The sequence below is a fragment of the Talpa europaea genome (assembly GCF_964194135.1).
Source record: "Talpa europaea genome assembly, chromosome: 7".
Lineage (NCBI taxonomy): Eukaryota > Metazoa > Chordata > Mammalia > Eulipotyphla > Talpidae > Talpa > Talpa europaea.
The window spans coordinates 74,807,568-74,826,076 of record NC_140074.1 but is presented as its reverse complement, the minus strand read 5'-3'; the positions used below and the strand labels follow the sequence as shown (position 1 = coordinate 74,826,076).

Here is an 18,509-nt window from a genome sequence, read left to right as displayed (position 1 = left end):
CTTTTCTTTCATTTCTTGGATTTCCCTTTATTACTTAATTTTTAATTTCCAGAATCAATGGTTTGCCTACTTTTTTAGTTGGAGGTATGCTGTCTGGTGAAGAAAAAAAAAAGACTCCATAGCAGGGCAGAGACTCACTCAGGAAATACATCAGAGTGATTTACTGAAATACCTCAGTGGTGGGGCTCAAGGGTTTTCCCCTAATGTACATATAACTAGTGCAATTGGGCCTCCCTGGCGGCACAGGGGGTTGAGCACCACGCTGTGAAGCTGTCCAAAGTCTCTGCAGCGCGGGTTCAATTCCCCGCCGGCCAGGAAGCTACCCATATGGCGCCGCAGACATCTCCTGCGTTGCTCGCTGCTCCCCTCAGCAGTGTCTTTGGTCCATCTGCCTGTTCTGCTCCCACTCTGTCTCTGGTGAATTCTTTCACCATCCCACACCTCTGACTGTACCCCAGTTCTTGTATAAATAAATAAATCTTAAATAAATAAATAAGACTCTATTGCAAAATAGTTTATATATATATACATATATATATAAACAAACAAGTGCAATTTGGGGCCTTTAAATTCAAGTCCAGTAAAAAGTAGAGTTCCTGGCAAGAGTCTTTTACTCTTCCCTTCTCACTTTTATTCCACCTCTGCCCCCGACACCTATTTCACCAAGGGATGATGGTTTCAGCAAAGATTTCTTCATATCTGACAAACTACTGGAATAATGTAGTAAAGAAGCTATAAAGATCCTGGTTAATGTAGCCATATTTACTATGGTTTGACAAAGAGTTTAGTATAGAGAGAGGTTCGCTGGTGGTCAAAAAATTCAGCCCATGTTCAGCTGTGATACAGTAAGGCAGAATAAATGCTGGGCACTGGTTGAGCTACCATTTCATGATGCATGGGCAGAAGGACAGGAAGGGTAAAGTCAAATTTATTAAGCATCTCTGTATGCTAAGTACTGTGCATACTCTTGCTGTCTCACGTAATTTAAGCTAAATCATACCTATCACTTTCAACTTTAAATTCACACTGCACTGATCTTTGGTGCTTTCTGCAATTGAGACCACTATGTTCTTGTGCTGGAGACCAGCTCCAGCGAGATGTCGTGTCAGGGATCTCAGAAAGGAGAGAAAGGAGAGGACGGCGTCGGTGAAGTTTTTCGGAGGCCTGAGGGGAAGTGGAGAGAGGTAGAAGTGAGGTAGACACAGACACCCTCTCTGGTGCAAGTATCTCCTACTGAGGGCCTCAGCAGGTCTTTATTTATACCTTAAGGCAAGATTACATCAGCATAAGCATTTATACCTTAAGGTGAGATTACATCAGCATAAGCATCAAAGCAGAACAGAGACAATCATTACATATTTTCTCATGAATATACAAAGACCCTCTTGATCTCATACTACAAAAGGACACTTCTTTAATCTGATTAAGAAAATCAACAGGGACAATTACTCTCCTAGGTACAACTCTTTTTCTAACATAATCAATTGTCTAAGACAGTACAATGTTCAGTAACAATCAATCATCCTGTCAAGCCTTCCTAATTTCGGAGTAGACATGAAAGTCCATTGTTATGCTATATTACTAAAATCAACCCATTCTCTAGTATTCAATTCATCTAGCCTAATATCAATTACTTCAAAGTAATCTAAAACAACTCATCAAATATATGTAAGTTCTACTGAAGTCTAACTCTTAACTAGAATTTCCTAACCTCCACATACCCTGAGAATTGTTGGCCTTTCGCATACACCAGGAGATGTATTGTTGCCTCAAACAGGTACCCCCCAGGTTAGACTATGGTTTCCAAGCACAGCTGGTTCAGGGAAGCTTGTTCTCCATAGTTCTCAGGGCCGAAACATTTCTTTCCTAACTATATCTTTAACAATTTTTACTTCTTTTGTGATAGTTCATGCGTAAGAACAATAAGCCAACTGTCACCTGGGTTCTGAATTAGGTTTTCACATGCCAATTTATAACTAACTTACTTCAGCATTAACCAAGAACAAAGAGGGGAGCATTGGCAGGTGTTGCCATGGAGACTCCCTAGTTCAGATCTTCTCTGGGAAGTGCAAGAACTCCCCTCTTCTGGGAAGTACAACTTTCCCTCTTTGGGAGAGCACAGGAACTCCCCTCTTCTCGGGAGTCTCCCCCAATGCCCGGACCATGTCAAGAGACAGCATGGGAGGCGCAGCCTGCCGCATTCTTGTGCTCTTTCCCAATTGACCTGAGCCTCACTGGTCTTCAGTGCTAGCTCTTGAATGTGCCATGTCTGCTTTCAAACTTATTCTAGATGTTCAATAAATATGTTGAGAGAATGCATATATGGATGAATGGACAAAGTTGGACAGAGAGGATGGGGAATTTCCAAGTTTATGAATAATCCTACCCCCTCCCTCATTGCTCAAGGAAAAAAAATAGAAAGAACTAAATCAAGAACTAACCTGATTGTTGACACAGCTAAAGCTAGTCCTAGCTTCCTTATCTCTTCCTCAGAAGGTACTACTTTCAAACCTGGTTTCCTTTCACCCTCATATCTCTAAGTCCCCAGTGCAGGAGAGGAGGCAGAGCCAGAGCAGACCAATATAGTAAAGAAATAAGATCAGTTTTGGGGGGGGAGCTATTTGGGGTGGGGATGCAGACCCTTTGTGGGTTCAACTAATCTGCTTATGGACAGATTGAACCCAAGCTGCACAATTCATTTATACTGATACACTCTGCCCACCTGAAGAAATTGCATTTTTGAATGAGGGTATCCTCTTGCCCTACACTTCTCTTTGCTGTAGTGTTATTTGCTGCACATGGCAACTTATGTGAAGTGTTGATCAGAAGATGATCTGACCAGGTATTTCTTCTCTGCTCTGAGTTTAGGGGAAATATGTGGTCTGTTTTGACCCTCTGGATGGATCTTCCAACATCGACTGCTTAGCCTCCATTGGAACCATATTTGCCATCTACAGAAAGGTAAGGAGATCTTTAAAGCCTCCCTCCTCTGGCAGTTTCTGGAAGGTTCCTGAGTAGGAGCATCTAGTCTGGAATTCTAATTTCTGTCCTTCCACTACTGCAGATAACCAACCTTTGTCCAATCAAAGGGCTCCTCATTGGAAACCTGAATTGGTAAATTTTCCTTACTTTCTTCACAGCATTAACTTTAAAATATTCATCATGGTAAATGGGGCCTTATTTTGAAAATATGGATGGAACGCAATGTTAGACATGTATTAGGTTCCAGGCAGCTTCTGAAGGTCCCGTTATTTCTTATTGATGTATCTCCAGTCTTACCACATTTGTTTTCTATAGTTGCTGTAAAAATTTGCCACACATTTTTCAAAGATTTATTTATTTATGCACACAAGAATAGGGGTACAGGCCAGAGGTGGGGGTTGAGAGGATTTACCAGAGACAGAGTGGGGAGCAGAACAGGCAGACTGACTGAAATTCACAGCTGGAAGGGAGCAAAAGGTGAGACAGAGGTCTCGATGTGGGATCGAACTTGTGCTGGCTGGCCAGGGATCAAACTTTTGCTGCAGAGGCTGCAGATAGCTTCATAGTGCTGTGTTTAACCCCTTGTGCCACCAGGGAGGCCCTATTTGCCAAACATTTAGAAGCTTAAATAGCACCCATTTCTTATCCTCCAGTTGTGTAGGTTGAGAGTCTACAGGAAAATCTGGATCCTCTGCTTGGGGGCTCATAAGGCTACAACCTAGGTATCAGCCTGCCTGGTCTCCTAGTGAGAGACTCCAGGTGGTGGGGGTTTTTTGAGGGGTGATGAGGATGTGGTTCAAGGAGAATTAGCTTCCAGGCTCATTTAGGTTGTTGGCAGAAATTAGTTCCATTCTGTCACAGGATGGAGATCCTTATTTTTTGCTAACCAGTGTTGGGGCTAACCAGCTAACCAGCCTTACCTTCTAGAGATTTTCTGCATTCCCTGGTATTTGACTTCTATGTCCTGAAAGCCAACAGGCAGGCCAAATCATTTGCATTCTTCTAAAGGAGTGCTCTCTAAGCTAAAAAGAAACTTCCCTGAAGAGGAAATGCAAATGGCCAACAGGCATATGAAAAAATGTTCAACATCACTTGCTATCAGGGAAATGCAAATCAAAACTACCATGAGATACCATCTTACACCAGTGAGAATGGCACATATTAAAAAAACTAGCAACAACAAATGCTGGCGAGGGTGTGGAGAAAAAGGAACTCTTCTGCACTGTTGGTGGGAGTGCAAACTGGTCCAACCACTGTGGAGAGCTGTGTGGAGATTTCTGGACCTACTAAACATAGAGCTTCCATATGATCCAGCAATTCCACTCCTAGGTATTTACCCAAAGGACACAGAAACATCAATTCCAAAGAACACCTGCACCCCTATGTTTATAGCAGCACTGTTTACAATAGCTAAGCTTTGGAAACAACCCAAATGCCCAAAAATAGATGACTGGATCAAGAAGATGTGGTACATATATACCATGGAATATTACTCAGCATTCAAAAAAGATAAACACATGCAATTTGCAGCAACATGGATGGCGCTGGAAGGGATCATGCTCAGCGAAATAAGCCAAAAAGAAAAAGAAAAATACCGGATGGTCTCACTCATAGCAGGAATCTAGAAAACTTAAATAAGGGACCAGGAAAATGAATAACTATAAGAAAGTGAAAATCAAAATCAACAAAAAACTATGAACCAGAGACACTTTTAGGGGGCGGGGGCGGGAGGGGAGGGATTGGGGTCAGAATGGGGGGGCTGCAATTGTATGGGGAATATAACAATAAAATTTATTTAAAAATAAATAAATAAATAAGCAAAAATAAATAAATAAATAAATAAAAAAAAGAAGTGCTCTCTAACACACCCACTTTGCCTCATCAACGCTTCCTCTAGCCACTGCTTTTAAGGAGTCATTGGATTAATTGGGTCCTCCTGGATAATCCAGACTACTCTCCCTAGTTTGAACTGGTAACCCTAATGCCATCTGCAGAGCAGATGCCATGTGTTGGAACATACCCACCTCTATCCACACATCTAATGACAGAAATGATCTTATCGGTTGGTCTGTGGCCAGTCGGTAGGAACAGAAACTTCATGTCAGGCTACATAATCCCGAATAAGCTTTAATTTAGGGATTATTCCTCAGTCTAATCAGAGTGGCTGTGTCTTTGCCCTTGGGGCTTCTTGGAGGACGCCAACGGCACTTGTGTTTCTTCAGGGTCCAGTTGGTGACCAGCTGTAAGGTCAGGAATGGACACAGAGCAGGTTTTCTATGATCCCATGCAGAACGGATAAAGGAGGAGTCAGAGTCCTCAGTGGTTTTTTGCAGGCCTTTTATTGGGATTTACCCTGTACACAGCAGGCAAGGATACTGGAGGGCCGGGAGGCTGGCAGTCCTCACAGCCCCCAGCAAGTCTTCACTCTATCTGGGCTCTTGGTGTTCTCTGCTTCTGCTACTTCTTTCTCGGCTTCTCTTTTGGCTTCTGCTGGCGTCCCCATGACGCCGACCTTAAAAGCCCAGTCTCAGCCCAGGTGAATCCCATCTACCTATGCCCACACCCTACTCCAGGTGCCCGCCATCAGGCATGCATTCAGGAGTGCAAAGATCCATCATCTATCCTGATGGCGGGAGGGCAGAAAAGCCTGACATTTTTCCTTACCCTACTCCTGCCTTCTGGCTGGTCTTAGAGACCCATCCCTGACTCCATGTGAATACGACATCTCCACTAGACTAATAACCAGCAAACAAACTGTAGGTAACGCTTTCCTACTGATTTGGCACTAATTATGTATAGTTAATTTTCCATGTATGACTTTCTAAGGACTCCTAGATTATAAACTTGGGAGAATCGGGCATGCGCTATACCATCTAATGTTTGTCTGTTGATACTGATAACATAATATATCTGTGTTCGGCTGATAGTGGTCCAAAAAAAGGAGTGCCAGAAGTTGGTTTTCAGGGGTAAAAGCTTAGCAGAAAACTAACCTTAGCAGAATATGTGAGTTAACCTGAACTATCTTTTTGGGAGGAGTAGCAAGAGATAGGGAAGTGCTCTATTACTCATCTTCAAGAGCAAAATGGAAACTAAGCCAGCCTGCATTACAGGAAACCTTAGTGGGTGTTGCTGAACCAGTTGGTATTTCTCTTTTTCACTTGTGAATAGAGAAAAGGTTTTTGCTGAGGGAGCCAGAGAGAATGACACAAGATATTTTCTCTGGTATTTGAGAAAGTTAGAAACTAAGAGGATGGTTCAAGGTTAAGCAAACATAAGCTTTGTAAGGAAAGTAGATTTATTTCTGCATTTTACTTACAACTTAGAAATAAAAATTAAAGGATAGATGGTGTGATAGCCATGATATTCTGCAAAAAGACACCAATTATCTTTGAGGTATTTTTAAATATCAGTTTCATCATTATGTCTGATTCTGCTGAGCATGAGGCAGGTGCTGCTCTGTTTACCTGCAAGTTAATCACCACAATAATCACCACAATAAATTTAGTTAACATCCAACACATAGTTAAACATTTTTTCCCTTACCATGAGAACTTTAAAGACTGTTGATAGCAACATTCAAATATACAATATATTGTTATTAACTATAGTCACATGCTGTATGTTATATCTCCAGAACTTATTTCTCATAACTGGAAATTAGTACCTTTTGATCATATTCATCCATTTCTCCCTCAACCACTTTACCCTATGCCTGGAAACCACCAATATTTTCTGTTTCTAAGAGCCCATTATTTTTTAGATTCCACTCTGAAGTGAGATCACACAGTATTTTTCTTTCTATGTCTGACTTATTTCACTTAGCATATTGTCCTCAAGGTCTATCCATGTTGCAAATGGCAGGATTTTCTTTTTTTTTTAATGGCTGGACAATTTTGTATGTGTGTATGTATGTACATTTTCTTTATTCATTCAGTAATGGGTGCTTACATTATTTCCAAATCTTGCCTACTGTAAATAATTCTATAAAGAAGGTATCTCTTTGAGTACAGGTATCTCCTTGAGATAGTGATTTCATTTTCTTTGGATATAAGTCCAGATATAGAATTGCTGAATTATATAGTAGTTGATTTTTGAGGAAACTCTGTGCTGTTTTTCAGAGTGACTGCACCAATTTGCATATCTATCAGTAGTGCTTAAGAGTTTCCCTTTCCACATACTAACGTGTGATTTCTTATTTTTTTTTATTGAGATAACATTGGTTTACAGAATTGCATATAATTTACTTTAAAGCTACTTTGAAATTAATGATACACCATGATTTTACATCCTTGGCTATTTCTTTATAGATTTTCTCCTCTCCGGGGTAGTCACCATAGCTTTCTCAACACCAAAGAACCTGTAGTCCCCCACCATAGTCCACTGAGCTCTCTGTCTTCCTCCCTCCACCCATTGTATTCTCCCTTCCTCTGTACACCTGGATGCTCAGATCTCTGGCAAGCTTTCAAGGATTGGTTTTAAAGTTTGTCTAATCCTTTGCTTGGTTTCCCTATATTCCATATATAAGTGACATCATCCAGTATTTATCTTTCTCCTTCTGGATCACTTTATGTTGACAAAAATGGTGTGAGTTTATCTTTTTTTATTTCTGGGTAGTATTCCATCATGTGGAGAAAAGGGAGCACTATTACACTGTTGGTGGGAATATAGACTCGTCCAGCCCCTAAGGAAAGAAGTGTGTATTTCCTCAAAAGACTAGAAATGGATTTACCATGTGGCCCAGCAATTCCACTCGTAGGTATCTACCCAAAGAACACAAAAACACTAACTCAAAAGGAAAGCTGCACCCCTATGTTCATAGCTGCACTATTTAAAATGACTCAGATATGGAAACATCCTAAATGCCCCAGAACAGATGAGTGGATCTGGAGGATGTGCTGTGTTTTAAGGGTTTTATCATAAATTGATGCTGAAGATTATCAGATCTTTTCAGCATCTGTTAATATTATCATGTGGCTTTTCCTTTCCTTTAATTTATGTGGTGAATAACATTGATTAATTTTTGGGTGTTGAGCCACCCTGGTATTCCTGGTATAATTCCCACTTGGTCATGGTGTGAAATATTTTTAATGCATTGTTGGATTTATTTGGCTAGGACTTTATTGAGGATTTTTAAATCTCATTAGGGAGATTGGTCTGTAGTTTTCTTTCTTTCTGTTGTCTTTGGTTTTGGTATTAGTGTAATGTTGATCTCATAAAATATGTTTGGAAGATTTTTTTGTTTTTTTGTTTTTTTTTGAGTAAGAGTTTGAGTAGATACTAGTTTATCTTTGAAGGTTTGGTAGGTAGGACTCACTTGTGAAGCCATTTTGTCCTGGACTTTTGTTTTCTGGGAGAATTTTGATTACTGTTTCTATTTCCTTACTTGTAATTAGTTCGTTCAGATTTTTTATTTCTGGCCTATTCAGTCTTGGATGATTATATGATTCTAAGAATCTGTCCATCTCATTTAGGTTGTTGAATTTGTTTGCATGTAAATGTTCATAGTAATCTCTTACTATCCTCTGAATTTCTGCAGTCTCTGTTGTAACTTCTCTTTCATTTTTGATGCTATTTATTTGAGTTTTCTGTTTTTTTTCTTAGTAAGCCTAGCCAGAGGTTTGTATATTTTGTTTATTTTTTTCAAATAACAAGCTTTTGGTTTCATTGAGCTTTTGGGCTGTATCTTTAAATTTCTATTCATGTATATCTGCTGTGATATTTATTTTTTCCTTCCTTCTACTGGCTTTGGATTTCTTTGTTCTTCTTTTTCTAGTTCCTTGAGATGAGAGACAAGTTTGTTTATCTGGACTCTTAGTAGTTTCTTAATGTGGGCCTGTATTGCTATACAATTCCCTCTTAGAACTGCTTTTGCTATGTCCCATATGTTCTTTTTTTTTTCTAAAAGGTTTATTTTATTTATACAAGAGCGGGGGTACAGGCCAGATGCGCAGGAGGGTGAGAGGATTCACCAGAGACAGAGCAGGGAACAGAACAGGCAGACTGACAAAATACACTGCTGAGGGGAGCAGTGGGCAAGACAGGAGAGGTCTGCTCACCATGTGGGTTGCTTCGAGGTCAACAGGGATCGAACCGGCACTGCAGAGACTGCAGACAGCTTCACAGCGCTGCGCTCAACTGCCTGCACCACCAGGGAGGCCCTGTCTCATATGTTCTTATAGGGTGTGTCCTCATTATCATTTGTCTAAAGGTATTTTCTTTGTTTTCTTCTTTGATTTACTCATTAATCCAGTGTTTGTTCAGTGGTGTATTGTACATTCACCACACATTAGAGTTATTTCTTTGTTTTCTTTTTGAAGTTGACTTGTAGTTCTGTACCATTATGGTAAAAAAAAAAATTCTTGCTATGATTTCAATCTTAATGAATTTGTTGATGCTTCCCCTGTGATCCAGGATGTGGTCAATCTCAGACAATGACACATGTACTCTTGAGAAAAAAAGTGTATTTGGCTTTTTTTGGGGGAAGCAGTGTCCTTAAAATGTCTATTAAACTCATGCAGTCTAGTTCTTGCTTTAGGGTAAATATGTCCTTAATTATTTTCTGTCTCATTGATCTGTCCATTGGTGAGAGTGAGTGGTGTGTTGAAGTGTTCAACCACATATATGTTTTCTCCAGTGTCTGCTTTCAGATATAATAGTAGTTGTATGATGTACTTTGGTGCTCTTTTGTTTGATGAGTAAATATTGATGAGTGTTATGTTTTCCCATTGTATTGATGCCTTAATCATTATATAGCATCCATCCCTATCTCCTGTTACCTTTCTAAGCTGGAAGTCTATTTTAGCTGAGATAAGTGTAGCTGTTCCTGCCTTCCTTTGGGAGCCATTTCCTTGCAGGATTGTTTTTCATCCTTTACTTTCAGTGCATGTTTATCCTTGGAACTAAGGTACATTTCCTGGCAGCTGCAGAAGGTTGAATTCTGCCTTCCCCATCCCATTTTTTCTTTTTGCTGGGTGCAATGCACTTTATTGATTATGCATGACAGAGCAGAGATCCTTAAGCTCCTCCCTCCTTCAGGGGGTCTGGGATGGAACTGTGACATGTCAGGTTATCAGTGTGGATGATTGGGGGATGGACTCTCAGCAGCTGAGGGCACCTCTCTTCCTCTTGTCTTCTCACTGGGGCTGGTGGTCCAGGGACTCTTATTCTTTGAAGGCCGTGTGGAATATGTAGTCAGCCACCTTATATGCCAAATTCATCATCATACAAGGAAATGAACTTAGCAACGTGGTCATTGAGGGGTAGGCCAGCCCCAGCATTGAAGGTAGAGGAGTAAGTGTCACTGTTAAAATTGCAGGACACAACCTGGCCCTCAGGGGACTTGTGATACCTGCTTTACCATTTCTTGATGTCATTGTATTTGGAAGCTTTCTTCAGGTGGAAAGTCAGATATACAACTGACACACTGGTGTGTCAGAAATGACCTGGTCCACAGCCTGGGTGGTTCCAGAAGTGGGTATGGTATTCTGGGCAGCCCTTTCTAGAGGGGCCATACCCAGTCTTCTGGGTTTCAGTGATGGCATGGACTATGGTCATGAATACCTCCGTGATGCCAAAGTTATCATGGATGACCTTGGCTGGGGGTGGGGGTTTAGGGGGTAAGCAGTTCATAGTGCAGTAAGCATTGCTAAAAATCTTGAGGGACTTGTTGCACTTCTTGTGTTCCTTATCCATCACTAATGTGGGACATTTGCAAAAGGCAGAGAAGATAACCCTTTTCAACCCATGCGTCAGGTGAGACTCACTCTTCTCTAGTCTAGTGAAGACAGCATTTGACTTTATAACATATTCAGCACCAGCATTGCCCCATTTGATGCTGGCAGGATCTCACTCCTGGAAGATGACAATGGACTATTCATTGATGACTGTCCTGTTTTCTGCCTTGACTATGCCATTAAACTATGGTTCCAGTATGATTCCATGTGTAGTCCATGTAGTTGAGATCAACGTAGACCACGTAGTTGAGATCAATGAGGGGGTTATTGATGACAACAATATCTACTTTCCCAGAAATAAAAGCAGTCCTGGGGACCAGATGCCAAATCTGGCCAAATCTATTCACACGGAACATCACCATTGTGTCTGAGGTGTGCACTGGCACTGCAAAAGCAACAGGAGGCTCTCTGTAGAACTGGGAGGAGCAGATTGCTGAATTCTGTTTACTAATCCAACTAGATACTCTATATCTTTTTATCAGTGAGTACAGGCTGTTGATACTTAGAGTGACTATTAATATGTAAAATCTGCTACTGCCATTTTGTTCCAAATTTTATGGTTCCATTTAATTCCTTGTTCAGTCCAGTTCATTATATGTCACCTTGAGGGGTGGTAGCATTGGGAGCAGTGGGGGAGTGAAGGAAAGGCAACTCAAAGTCCAAGTGGAGAGAAGCAAAGAGGAGCTTACACCTAAAAAAGTGAATCTTTGATCTATGGACAGTCTCATATTTATTTAGAACCAGGTTCAGAGAAGATGGGCAAGTATATGGAGGAATGTACATGTGCAGTGGTGTGTTATCAGGAATGTGTTATGGTCTGGGGCTAGCTAGGGTGGAGTGACCAGGGGCTATTGCTTGGGGGAGCTCCATAGTTCCTGCTAATCAAAGCATACTCTCTCTAATCCCTATTCTTATCTAACTTTCTGCTAATCTTTACCAATAAGAGATTCTAGCTGATCTTGCTAATCTGACCATAGTGTCTGCCAGCTGTTTTCAGTAGGTACTAGTTTCCCGGTATATTCCTCATACCAGGATTTTTGCCCTGGTGAGAGGCCCCTTACCTGACTCTACATTTTAGCTTGATCAGCAGGAACCCTGGGCACAAAGACAATAACTCTGATAACAAAGAGGACTGAGGATCCCGCATCTTCCCCTTTCTTGTTATTCAAACTTAAGTTCTGGATAGGAGTTTAGTGGAGAGACAGGTAAGGGCTGGTATTGGGAGAGTTGCAGGAAGGTGAGCATAGCTTTAGCAGGAAGAGTTTTCTGGAACAGGTGGCATAGGGCTTTTAGAAAAAAGGGCTTTTAGGAGAAAAAGTAGGTCTTTTAGGAGAAAAAGTAACAAAAATAATATCCCTATACCCCTAAATCCAAATTCTAGCTTTGAGACCTGAGAACCAGTTTTGTGGGTTCAACCAATGGGCAGTGTCATTTATGGGGACTACACCTGAGAGGGTGAGGGGAAGCAAATATTGTCTAGCAAATATTGTCATAGGATTAACAAACTTACAGATTTTTATAAGATAATTACTCATAGTGACAAGGATTTTAAAGAATAGATCTGTTTCTATGATAAGGCTCAGCAGTGCTGATAGGGTAAGAATTTTCTCAGGTAACCTGAGGGTAAAAGAACACCAGGCTTTCCATGGTTACCTGAACAGTATTTAATTTATTATGGGAAGCTAGTGAAAGCAGTTTTAGAATACCTTAATTTTTTCATATGTAAAAAGGAACCAAAGTTTGGTATTACATAGGTACACTGCTGATATTAAAGTTAATATTCTAATACCAAGTCATTTGCGCACATCAAATTTCTTTTCCTAAGATACCTCTTTCAAACCTTCAACAGATTCTTTTTTCTTTTTTAAATACCATTTCATTTCAAAGGTAACCATTTTATTTAATTTTTTCCAGGACCTTTAAAATGTACATTCCCACTACAGCCCTTCATTTAAAACACACACCTCATTTACTTGGATTTAAAGTTATTACATCCTTGTTTTTATTTTTTTAAAGATTTATTTTATTTATTTATGCATACAAGATCTGGGGCGGAGGCCAGAGGTGTGGGGGTGGGGTGAGAAGATTCACCAGAGACAGAGTAGGAAGCAGAACAGATGGATTGACCAAAATACACTGCTGAGGGGAGCAGCGGGTGAGACAGGAGAGGTCTGCTGTGCCATGTGGGTTAGCTCCCTGGCTGGGGATCGAACTCATGATGCAGTAGCTGCAGACAGCTTCACAGTGCTGAGACTTAACCCCTTGCACCACCAGGGAGGCCCCATCATTGTTTTTAATCTCTGGATTGTAAAATATTGTAATAGCTGTTATACTATCCATCCCTTTAGATTAGACAACTTACATATAAACACATGTTTTAATTTTATTTCAGGTGATATGGTATTAAATTTTAGTTTCCTGCAATAAGGAGCAAAATGTAAATCTGAAAAGTCAACAATTTTTAGTTTAAATGATTTTATATATTTTACAAATTTTCATTGTTAAATTTAGTAAAACCTTAGTTTTATAAGACATTTGGCCACTATTTCTTTTTTTATTTCTTTTTTTTAGATTTTTTAAAAAAGATTTATTTATACAAGAACTGGGATACAGTCAGAGGTGCAGGAGGGTGAGAAGATTCACAGGAGACAGAGTGGGGAGCAGAACAGGCAGACAGATGGAAGACACTGCTGAGGGGAGCAGCGGGCGAGGCAGGAGAGGTCTGCTGCGCCATGTGGGTTTCTCGCTGGCCGGCCAGGAATTGAACCTGTGCTGCAGAGGCTGCGGACAGCTTCACAGTGTGGAGCGCAACTCACCGCGCCACTGAGGAGGCCCACTGGCCACTATTTAAATAATGATTAAAAAACAAATTTAAAGTGAAGATATCAGTTGTGGCTTTAGTTTTTTCTTAGGACTGGAATTATAAATTAATTGCGGAGTTGAATATGTAACAATCCCATACACCAAGTTTCTTCTTAGGCAAGCACTAGATAGATTGATAAAAACAAGAAAAATCAGAGAATGTACATTTCCTGCATTTTTGTAAGAGTCTCAGTATAGCTGAGTAGCTCATTCATATGGCTTTAGATTTCACCTTCAGTTTTTTGGCTAGGACAAGGGGGAAGAAAAAAGAAAATTGGGGCATTTACCCAGAGAACAAAATTATTTTTTCTCCAAGAGGCAAAGATAAGTGGCTTAATCTTTCTAGAAAGAAACTTTATCAAGAAAAGTTTAGATATTAACATTGTTAATATATAGAACAGATTAATTACTCCTTTTTTGTTGAATACCATGAACTTTTTTTTAAGTACATTCAAACATAGAAGTATTGATACCCAAAATTATAATCTTAAGACATGCATGCTTCACACTAAACCATCAAATTCTTAACTAGTTCTTGTTTACCAAAGTTCTAAATTGTGATCTCAAAATTTGGGATTTTCTATAGGTGCCATTTGTAGTTAATCCTCCAGAGGTTAAAAAAAAAAAAAGACACAGAGAACTCTTGATTTTCATTTAAAAATTTGGCCATGTGTATTAATCTTAAGAAGTAGTTGTTTTATTTGTGAAGACACTGAGAAACTTTAATTGATTAAATTTCAGCTTTTTAGTAACTCCTTTAGGTAAAACGAGCTTTGTATTTTTAAGAGTAACTCTTTTTTACTTTTTTTCTTTTTTCTCTTTTTTTCTTTTATATATTTTTTTACATAATTTGTCATTTTTGCACAATGTACGTATTTTAATCTTGGTTATAATCCCCATACAATTCCCACCCCCCTTATTTTGACCCTAATCCCTCCTCCCCCCCACCCCCTTGTGATGGGTCTCTGGTTTATAGTTGCTTGTTGATTTTGATTTTTACTTTATTATAATTAGTCTTTTCTCTGATCCCTTATTTAGGTTTTCTAAATTCCTGCCGTGAGTGAGACCATCCAGTATTTTTCTTTTCCTTTCTGGCAAATTTCACTGAGCATGATCCCTTCCAGCTCCATCCATGTTGCTGCAAATTGCATGAGTTTATCTTTTTTGATTGCTGAGTAATATTCCATTGTGCATATGTACCACATCTTCTTGATCCAGTCATCTTTTATGGGCATCTGGGTTGTTTCCATAGCTTAGCTATTGTAAATAGTGCTGCTATAAACATAGGGGTGCAGGTGCCCTTTTGAATTAATGTTTCTGTGTCCTTTGGGTAAATACCTAGGAGTGGAATTGCTGGATGATATGGAAGCTCCATCTTTAGCAGGTTGAGGAATCTCCACACAGCTTTCCACGGTGGTTGAAGCAATTTGAAGCTTGACTACTACCTCACACCATGCACAAAAACCAATTCAAAATGCATTAAAGAACTAGACATAAGACCTGAAACCATAAAATATATAGAAGGAAATGTAGGCGAAACACTACATGACATACACCTCAGTAACATCTTTAAAGACTCCTCACCCAAAGCAGTGATAGCGAAGGCAAAGATAAACAGCTGGTACTACATCAAATTAAGAGTAACCCTTTGGCTTGAACTTAGATATTAGTTTACATTTGGCACATCTATTTAACCAAGTTGGTTTTTTTTTTAAGATTTATTTATTTATACAAGAACTGGGGTACAGGCTGGAGGCACAGGAGGGTGAGAGAATTCACCAGAGACAGAGCGGGTAGTAGAACAGGCAAACGGACCAAAAACACTGCTGAGGGGAGCTGTGAGCGCGACAGGAGAGGTCTGCTGTGCCATATGGGTATCTCCCTGGTCAGCCTGGAATTGAGCCCACACTGCAGAAGCTGCAGACAGCTCCACAGCACTGCCCTCAACCTGCTGCGCCACCAAGGAGGCCCTAATTAACCAATTTTTCAATATCTTTTTATAACAAGAAGATTTCTAATGAAATAGAAGCTAAAATTTTTACATAGCATAATTGCCCTATTTTAACCATTACCAAAGACCTAGGGCCCATGACCACAACAATTGTAAAGACCAGAAAACATTTTTGAGTTTGTATTTTTAAGAAATGATCCTTTGTATTCATATTATTTCTGTTCTATTGTTGTAGAGACTCCCCCTAGACACAGACATGAGTCTGAATCAGATTTAGAAAAAGCCTTTATTAGCCAGCCCTCCCTCTTGCAGGGAGCAGCCCCAAGCAGTGGGTGATAAGGGTTTTTAAAGCAGAAAACTGTACGCAGGAGTTTGCAGTTGCCTGAGTGAGCAAGAGTACAGAAGCCAAAATGTGCTGTTACCAGCAGCAGAGTGTTTCACCACATCCCAGGTCCCAGGTACAAAGGGTACATACATTTTATTTTTCTGATGGGAACCCAGCCTCTATTGTTTTGGACTGGAATTTTCCCACAGTCCAAACTTATCCTCCTGAGATAGCTCAAGCCTTGTGTGTTCTGCTACATTTCACATTGCTTCCATTTCACATTCCCCACTAGTTTTATGTAACTGAGTCAAATCATGGACTCATCACTATCAATGGGCTGATAATGAATATTAAGGACCATTAACTTGACCGCTTGCAGTTGAGCCCTCATGTACTTAGTCAAGTAGATGTAAGGAGCAAGTCTTGCATGTTGTGTGCAGAAGAGCGAAGGGGATTCTTCGGATCAGGGGCTGCTGTCCATCCTCTGGCTGAAATGTCCTTTTTCTGGTTTGTAGGCCCATTTCACTTTGGAGTGATGCACCAAGAGGGTGGAACCTGAGACTTTTACAAAGTAAAAAAAAAGGGGAGATGGGCAAGGGTCTGCAAAGAGGAAGGGGTCGGCACATAGATGGGTGGGCGCCAGCTTGCTCTGCTGCTTAACTCCCTTCTCCTTGGACAACATTTCCCCCTTTGATGCCCTTGTTTCTCACAGGGCATCACCTATATCAAACAAGGGAGCAATTGCAAGAAATACGGGAAAGACAAACTTGTTAACTGTGTCACTATCTCACTGAAACCAAGCATATTTTAAAGACAAAAGACACTTTCCCGAGTACAGGAGAAGAGATAGATTAAGATCTTTATCTACTGTGTGCCTATTTCTAGACTCTAGAAATCTGAGGTTTGGAATTTAGTTCAAAGAAAGTTACATTTCCACTTTATAGTTTTACCATGTTAATTAATTTTAATGAGAAAGCTAATTTTCACAGGTTCAGTGAGCAATTTAGAAGTTTTTACTCTATGAGCATTTTGTAGCAAGTCTAAAGTAATTTAGCAGTTTTTGCCTTAAACTGCCTAGACTTGAAGATAAGGAGAACTTAGGGAAATAGAATTTTCCACACATAGAACAGACCAAAACAGTTTGTTAAAGTGGGCAAAGGGAAAGTCCAGTTTCACCACAGCAAGAAGGCAGCAGAGACATGGCAATGCTTCCAGCACTGTAGCAAAGGTCCAGGCAGCGGCTTGTTGAGACCAGAGGACCTTTCTGTCCCATATAGTGATATTATATCCATTTCTTATAACTTTAACAATTCATTTTGTAAATGCGCTTTGATTGACATTTTTAGAAATGCCTTTCTAAATTTCTTAAAAACAGAAAATGGCAAACACTAGTGTCAGGGACCCTAGCTTTCTCCTCAAATAACTAACTGGAAAAGTTTGAGCCTTTCTCCCTTTGATTGTTTTTCATGAAAACATTTTTCTATGAGTGGCTCAAAATCTGCTGGCGGTGGTAGACCCGCCTTTAGATCTTGACCACACCCATACTGTGATGTCAGCACAGGAAGGGGAAGAGGAGGACAAGTTAGAGCAGAAGTCCCTGAGCCTTCTGGATATAATACCTTTTTATTCCCCTGAATGGGTCTTAGTGGTAATTGATATAGATTCCATGTGGAAAGGTGAGAATCTTTACTGGGCTGGCTGATTGCCTTAGCCATTACAGTACATTTCCCCAATTATTTAATAAGAAGTAGGATGCAAAATCCAAGATTCTTTCACTAGAATACCAAAGGCATCTCTTCCTAGTGGTTATCAAGAGATCTTATAACTGCTGCCTTGTTACCTTATAGCCTGCCACTTTTAAGAGATCTTTTTAAAAAATATATTTATTTATGCATACTAGAACTGGGGTACAGGCCAGAGGTGTGGTGGGTGAGAGGATTCACCAGCGATAGAGTGGGGAACAGAACAGGCAGACTGAAATATACCGCTGAGGGGAGCAGCGGGCGGAGTAGGAGAGGTCTGCTGTGCCATGTGTGTTGCTTCCTGGCGAGGTATTGAACTCATGCTGCAGAGGCTGTGGATAGCTTCATAGTGCTATGCTTAACCCCTTGCACCACCAGGAAGGCCCCTTAAGAGATCTGGCAACTGCTTTCTATGTTGTTTTTAATGCCACACATTCGTGTATTCCCCATTCTACAAGAAGTTAAATTTGTCTCTAAGAAAAGGGAGGAAACAAAAAGAGACAAGAGGAGCCATTTAAATAGCTGAGAGAAGATCTGGGCCTGGGGTGGGTTTCTGTTTGTTTGTTTTTTGTATCAGATCTTTGTGTGGTGCTCAGATGAGAAAACAGTTTCCTCATCTGTCACACTGGGGCTGGCAATTTCAAATTCATGGCACAGAATTGAATCCTCCTGCTGAGAGTAAGAGAAAATAACCTAGGCTGCTAGGAGATCAATCCTTTATGGCCAACCCCTGCACATGTTTCTAGATGGTAAATGTGCCTATTTTCTTTGGAGACCCAATTCCCTCATAGGATGACTGGACTTTGTCTTCCAACTGGTGCATGAGCTAATCCCTAACCTGGTCCAGTTACCAGTTTATCCTGTCATGGGATTCTTATGGTGGCCACTCCATTGGTGACCAACACGTGCCCTTT

General features: G+C 40.3%; 1 protein-coding gene across 1 annotated transcript in view; it reads left to right on the top strand.

Moving 5' to 3' along the window:
- FBP2 (fructose-bisphosphatase 2) overlaps positions 1 to 18,509 on the top strand; it is a gene marked incomplete at both ends in the record, with an annotated part of 56,473 nt that overhangs the window by 8,654 nt on the left and 29,310 nt on the right. Inside the window, one exon of the mRNA XM_084238307.1 lies at positions 2,869 to 2,961. Coding sequence (XP_084094433.1) covers positions 2,869 to 2,961 — 93 coding nt within the window. The remainder of the gene's footprint in view (positions 1 to 2,868; positions 2,962 to 18,509) is intronic.